At 41.4% G+C, this 7,068-nt stretch overlaps 2 protein-coding genes across 2 annotated transcripts; both read right to left on the minus strand.

Annotated features, from left to right (window-relative positions):
• Nucleotides 1–4,226: 4,226 nt before the first annotated feature.
• Nucleotides 4,227–5,537, minus strand: LOC149166156 (uncharacterized). Its single transcript, XM_089430068.1, has one exon. The coding sequence runs from the start codon at nt 5,535–5,537 to the stop codon at nt 4,227–4,229; it is 1,311 nt and encodes a 436-aa protein (XP_089286194.1).
• A 255-nt stretch (nt 5,538–5,792) lies between these two features.
• On the minus strand, nt 5,793–6,311 carry LOC149166157 (uncharacterized). Its single transcript, XM_089430069.1, has one exon. The coding sequence runs from the start codon at nt 6,309–6,311 to the stop codon at nt 5,793–5,795; it is 519 nt and encodes a 172-aa protein (XP_089286195.1).
• Between the last annotated feature and the right edge of the window lie 757 nt (nt 6,312–7,068).

Here is a 7,068-nt window from a genome sequence, read left to right on the forward strand (position 1 = left end):
ACTCCACAACAACCCCAAACTACTCTATAATTGAACTAAATTGCCCCAATTTGACTGAAAACCATTTTTCCCATTCTTAAATTTACAAGAACTAAGAATGGTCTCTCCAGTTGCAAGGATGTCAGGAAAATTACCACTCCTCACTTGGACCTTGACCACCTTCCCCCCACAGATAAATATTTCCAAATCAAGGACACTAGTATCCGTGAATCCCCCTTCAAACTGTACTGTAGATACAGGAACCAATACCTAAACCAAGCTGACCAAATTGGGCTTTGGGAATCCAATTTGCCCAAGTACCAGTTCCCAGAGGTGCATATCTTCCCTAAAATTGTTCATTATTGCCATACCAATTACAGCCCCAGTCAAAGAGCAGTGATGTCTCCAAACCAGGATGTACTCTTTACCATCACTGCTAAATCCATCAATGAAATGCTACAATTGCAACCAGGACAAAATCTGACCCCCATTTCCATTGGAGACCTGCTAGACCAATTTCCCAAGATTACCCCTGCCAGACTTGCTGAAATGTTCCAAACCTTTATTGTGGAAGAGAAACATATTCCAAAGGATCCTCCCCATACATGTGGACCATATTTTCTAAACTTGGCCAGGACATTGTGTCAATGATATCTAGTGTCTTAGGCCATACTACCAGTGAGTATGTAGATAAAATAATTTTAGCCTTCATGTCCATTTTTACCATAGTACAACCCCCTGTTGTCATGTATGATTATGCCAAGTACATAATAGATAAAATTCATGATCAATTCTTGAGAATGAACAATGAAAGAGTATTCAAGTATTCCTCAGTTCTGTACCACCTTTTCTTATACTATCAAGCTGATAAATTTCAATTTACTCTTCAGAAGCTTGATACCAGAGGCAACCCTAGGTCAGTAATCTTTTGGACTCCTTTGATCCATAAATATGAATCACCATATCCATACACAGACTTCATAGGTATTTTTGTATATCCTATAGTGACCATGCTGCTAGGAAGTCCTCCTCCAAGGATCAGTTTAGATATCGGGAGGATCCGGCAATTGTCAAAGAAACACAAAGTGGGAGATTGGTACTTGTACCAAAATCACACTAAAATTAGGATCTATGGATGTGAGTTAGCACCACACAAGTTACCCAGATACCTGCTAATGAAGTTATTTGATTTGGAGTACTACAGATAGATAATAAACTCAGATGAGGTACATTTTGTGAAAGCCAAAAAGAAGGCTCAACTCAAAATCAAAGATCAACTAGGCCCCTTTGTGTGCAATAGTCGTGAAGCAGAAGAAATCCTTCAAAGGATCAAACTGAAACAAAGCTTCATAGGGAGATATGACCCCTTTCATTTCATCTGCAATAGAATATAGAAAAACAATTTGTCTCCTTATATCCACCACAAAATCCCTGAGATAGAAAAATATGCAAATTAGCTGGAATGGGAGGAGAATACTCTAGTAGACAGAGATAGCACTGAAGTTGCTGTTGAAAATGCATTAATTTATCTAGAGAGGAGGCTTGATGAAGGTTCTTTCATACAGGTACCAAAAGAATCCCAAGCCCAAAGGGAATCACAGGCACACAGTGAATAACAAGCAGAAGAAAGACCCCAGGTGCAGGAAGAATCAAAACAACCAGATTTATCAGAAGAATTGACTCAAACAAGACTGCCAGAGCCTATCATGAGTACTCCCCCTATCGTGCAGACTCCTCTCAATGAGGAGAGAAACCTCAAAAGAGACAGGGAGGAGGCTACTCCTTCAGGCAAAGCCATTTCACAAACATATGTCAAAAGGCAAAGGTTAAATCCTTTCTCCGAACAAGAATTCACAGAAGAAACAGTTGGATCCAAAAGCACAGAAAGAGAAGGGAGCAGGCATGCTACTCCCTCTAAAGGAACACAACAACCTTCCACATCGCATGCTCATATGTTGGAAAAACATCCAAGTGTGGAAGTGTCCTCATTAAAGATTCCAGCTGACCAAGACCAGGATATGAGAGAAAAATACAAGGAAATAAAGGCCAGCAATGAAAGGTTAAAAGCCCAAAGCTATGCACAGTACCTCAAAATGGCTCCCACCAACCAAACAAGGCTTATGTCATCCTTTGATGTGAAATAAGGCAAAATGCAGATGACTTTCCTGAAGCCCACCATTCAGCAGCCTAGATCAGCAACTGACTACCAAAAGACAGATTTTGAAGTGCTAGTAAAGGACATACATCCTATTGACCAGATTGAATTGCATAAACAGACATGAGAGATGGCATATTCCACTTTAACAAGCAAAGCCATTGTATCCCACCAATTACAGAATTCGCTGAATAATATATCAGCACAGTTTCAACTAGAAAAGGCCTCCTCACAGGCCAAGGATACAAGAATCAAGTCCTTAGAGGACTTAATTATAGAGTTGGGGCATGATCCCAAAGAGGTGAAAGCTGCAGAGAGGTTAATTAAGAATAAGAATGATAACAAAATTGCTTTGAAAAAGCAGCTCAAAATTTCACATCTTCATCATCCACAAACAACAGAAGTCTTAGAAACTCAGAAGGAACAAGAAGAGCTTATGGACTTGGTCCTTAAGCTAAATGATAAACTAAAAGAAACTGAGATAGAGTTGGATGAATTGATTCAGTCTAAACAGAATGAGTTGGCCACCACTCCACAAACTGTTATTCCCACAGTATCTACTGCAGTTCCCTCAACATTGGTAGCCTCTTTAGCACCAACAGCTCCACCTGCTATAACACTTCCAGTCACAATAGAGTTTGCAACAACAAGTACTTGAACAGAGAAAACAACAGAGTTAGTGAAATCCATGGAGGAAATGTCCATCCAGGCAATAGAGCTTAAGAGACTTAAGAAGAAATTGACAAGCTTAGAAATTGACTATCAGCTTACCCAAATATAGCAGAAAGAAGAAGCACAAAAATCCCTAAGGTGAGAAGATAAAGTTCCTTGAAAAAGATTTAACATTGCAAAAGCCACTAGGAAAAATTAAGGAGATGCTCTGGACCAATATCATTGACTCTATCAAGGATATTTGGCCATCAATTCAAGTAATATTCGAGCAAGCAGAACTGGTGAAAGTGGCCACCGAAGAAATATAACAGGTAAAGAAATACCTAGGAGACCAACCCGAGGAAGCCAATCGACTCATCCATTTCTTGATCAACAAGAACAGGAATGAAGTAGATGAGCTTGGTGTGGAGGACAGAACAGAAACCATCCTTAAAATAAAAAAGGTTCTCTATAAAAGAAACCTTATGCTTAACTTAGAGAAAAAATTCCATGACTTGCAAGTTGGTATTGATAGATTCATGGCAAAGCTTCAAATTTTGATAAGTAAAGGCCTTCCCAATCCCATGGTAATCAATGAAAAACTTATGACCCAAGTGGATTATATTGACAGACTAGAGAAATTGTTCAGAGAACAGGCAAGCACTTCAGGAGTCAAAGCATTGCCAACAGGGAAAGTATTATATGATACTTTAGAAAATCTATTCTTCCTAGAGCACGAAGTGAAGCATCTATTTGTCATCAAGCCAAATTTTTCCAAATACACTGAGGTAGACGAGATATATAGAAGAATGCTCAAGGTAAAATTGCCTGAAAATGAATGGTGGGTAACAATGATAGATTTACTATAAGTTACCACAGTAAATTTGAAGGTAGGTGAAAGGACAGATAAACAGGGTCAAAGAGTAATAGGTTAAAGAGTATCAGTCAAAGGTTAAAGACAAAGATGATTCCAACGTAAACATATCAGCCAGCTTAAAAGGGCTCAAGTTCAACTGCAACAACCAGAACATCCACAATAAAAGGGACAACATGATGCAGTTTTCCATCTGTCTCTATCTTCTTTTTTTCCACTGGAAAAATCAGTAACTTTCATTAATGTTTTAAAATTACATAAAGCAGATGCCGAGGCATTACTGGATTGTTCATACAAAATTCACCTCATCAAGGTGTTGTTCTGTAGGTATAAGCAAAACTGTTCTGTGTACATTCATCTGACTGTGCATTCTATCCGTTGTCCGAAAGAGGACTCTGTTTATAAACATAATATCCATCTTCTATATATGTCTATTAAGAAAAAACAAAAACGCCATTGACTATCAGCTGTTGGGACTGTTGTCCCTTTGTTCTCTTTGATCTATGAATGGCCTGTGGTAAATTGATACTCCTCTGCTCCATTCTGCTCCACTATTATCCCCTCGCCTCATGGAAATAACGAGGCCTCTTTGGATAATTTGTCAGCCTCGCTGTTATGCTCTCTGTAAATATGTAAACATGTGCAATGGTTAAATGCTGCTTTGAGTATGAGTGCATCATGTAATAAATTGCTGAGAGTGTGTGTATGACAAGTAGTGATATTGTTAATCCAGTTAACAACCACCAATGAGTCCCCAAATATATTGATTCTTGTATGATGATGTGATAATGCAAAATGTAGGAGATTGTGGACAGCCGAGAGCTCAGCGAAATTATTTGATCCATTGCCAAAGCCCATTTTTGCAAGGTATCGATGGTGTTCATTTATGTGCAATACAAAACCCCCGCCACATCCATCCTGATTTGCTGCTCCGTCGAAGAATGCCCACGGGATGGTTCTATCAAAGTTGGGCATGGGCTGTATGGATCTCGGTCTCGGGGGTGGAGGGTCTGGTAACTCATGATATGCTGCAATGATGGTGGCCTCAACCCGATTCCATGATATCAATCGGTCTTCAAATATAGCCCGATTTCGAGCAAGCCATATATGCCAAGTAGCCACAGGTGGAAGGTTTTGTAATTTAGTGCCCGGATGACAGTGAGACCAAGTATCCCAAGCACTCCTAATATCGATCCCTTTCCAATTGACAACGATACCCAATAGATTACATATGTTGTTCCATAGGTTGAGGATGACAGGGCAGAGGAGGAATATATGATCCTGAGTCTCTGATGCATTTTTACAGAAGATACACCATGATGGGCCAAAAATGGCTCTGCGGGTGAGATGTTCCCCTGTGGATACATTGCCGTTTAGTGCACACCAAAGGAAAAGTTTGGTCCGGGGAGGAGCCTTGAGCTTCCAAATGGATTGCCACCATGACTGTAATGATTCAGACATTCTGTGAGAAATGAGAGCAGTGTATCCAAATTTTGGAGCATATATACCATGATCAGCAATGCACCAAATAAGTTCATCCGGTCCTTGTTTTATACGAATGTGAGATTCAGATAATGCCTCAGTATAGCGATCCCATTCCTGATGCCATTGTAAAGGGAGATCCAATTGCTGTGCGGATTTCCAAGCCTGGGAAAATATATCAGTGCGCTGTTGGTCTGCGATCTGTGCAAAATGTCGGATATCCCAGGCCTGTAGGTGCATTATAAGATCTGGATTAAGGATATGTCTACCCCCACAGTTAATCCAAGGGTCCAAACCAATTCTGCCTGTCAATCCATCATTAATGCGCCAAGCAAGATTGTTCCGAATGAGAGGAAGGGATTGAAGCAAGGCCTTCCAAACCGATGAGCATCCCATTGTTGACCAAGTAGGGAAACGGGCCCAATCCAAAATATTATGAGGCCAAATGTATTTATAATAGACTACCTGTGTCCAGAGATTTTGACAAGTAAGCAGAGTCCACCCCATCTTGGTGGCCAGTGCTTTTGCAAATTCAGGTAGTTCCTTTAGTCCCCATCCTCCCCACTTTTTGGGCAATGAGATTTTCTTCCATCCGATCCATGCAAATACTCTTTTATCCTGACTCCCATTCCAGAGGTATCGGTTGCATAACTACTGTAGCTGCCCCAGGATGTTTCTAGGAATCCAGGCTAGGGCCATCCAGAACACCGGGGTGGCTTCTAATACAGACTTTATGAGCACCAGTCTACCAGCCCTGGAGAGATATCTGAAGCTCCATCCTGTGAGTCTTTTTTCCAATTTGGCAACCAACCAGACCCAGTCAGCAATCCTTTGGCAAGTAGGTTTCAGATTGAACCCCAAATATTTGAGACCTCTATCCAGGGGGTGGACCAAGTAAGGGAATGCCTGTAAGCCAGTCTGGGTCTCCTGTACAGATGTGCGTGCACAGGTAATGGTTGATTTCATCTGGTTTGGCATCATACCCGTGGCAGAGGAAAAAAGTTGTAGGATCTTTGAGAAAGTTCGAGTGTCACGAACACTGCCATTGAGAAGTATAAGAACATCATCCACAAAGTGTAGATGAGTGCGATAGCAAAGGTCAGTTATGCGAAGGCCCCCAATGTCTCCAGATCGCTTGGCCGCTTCCATGAGGCGACTGATACCTTCCATGACCAACAGGAAGAGTAGGGGCGATAGAGGACACCCCTGCCTCAGACCCCTCTCAGAATGAAAAAAATTTGTGGCCGAACCATTGATAAGAATACTGAAAGATGGTGTGGTAATGCAGGCCATGATCCAAGAAATGTATGCATGAGGGAAACCCAGATGAATGAGGATCATTTTGAGATAGAGCCAGCTGACACGGTCAAAAGCTTTAGACAGATCGATTTTGAGGAGGATGGCTTTTAAGTTTTTCGACCAGATGGAATGGAGGGCTTCTTGAGCGAGTCCAATGGCCTCATGGATCTGTCTAGATTCGAGAAAAGCAAATTGCTGCGGGGCAATGGAACGGGAGAGGATAGGTCTAAGTCGATTTGCAATGGTCTTCGAGATGATTTTATAGAGGCAGTTACACAAAGAGATGGGTCTGTAGTCATCAAAGGATGCTGGGGAGTCAGATTTGGGGATGAGAGCGATGAATGTAGAGTTGATGGCATGATATAATGATCCATAAGTCCGGCTTTCTTCAACCACCTATACTAAGTCCTGACCCAAAACATCGAAGAAAGCTGTGTAGAATTCAATGGTCCATCCGTCCGGCCCTGGGCTTTTGTCTTTTTTGAACCATTTCAGAACTCCTTCCAGTTCCTCAGCAGTGACCGGGTCAGTTAAGGTCTCCACATCTTCTTCCTCCACGAATCTCGGGAAGTGGTTAGCCACATTAATAATATCAAGTAAGTTTTCTTCTCGGGGACTCTTGTAGAGG

The sequence above is a fragment of the Pinus tabuliformis genome, chromosome 5_1, assembly GCF_031772625.1.
Source record: "Pinus tabuliformis cultivar Carrire ecotype Pingquan chromosome 5_1, CPIR1, whole genome shotgun sequence".
NCBI lineage: Eukaryota > Viridiplantae > Streptophyta > Pinopsida > Pinales > Pinaceae > Pinus > Pinus tabuliformis.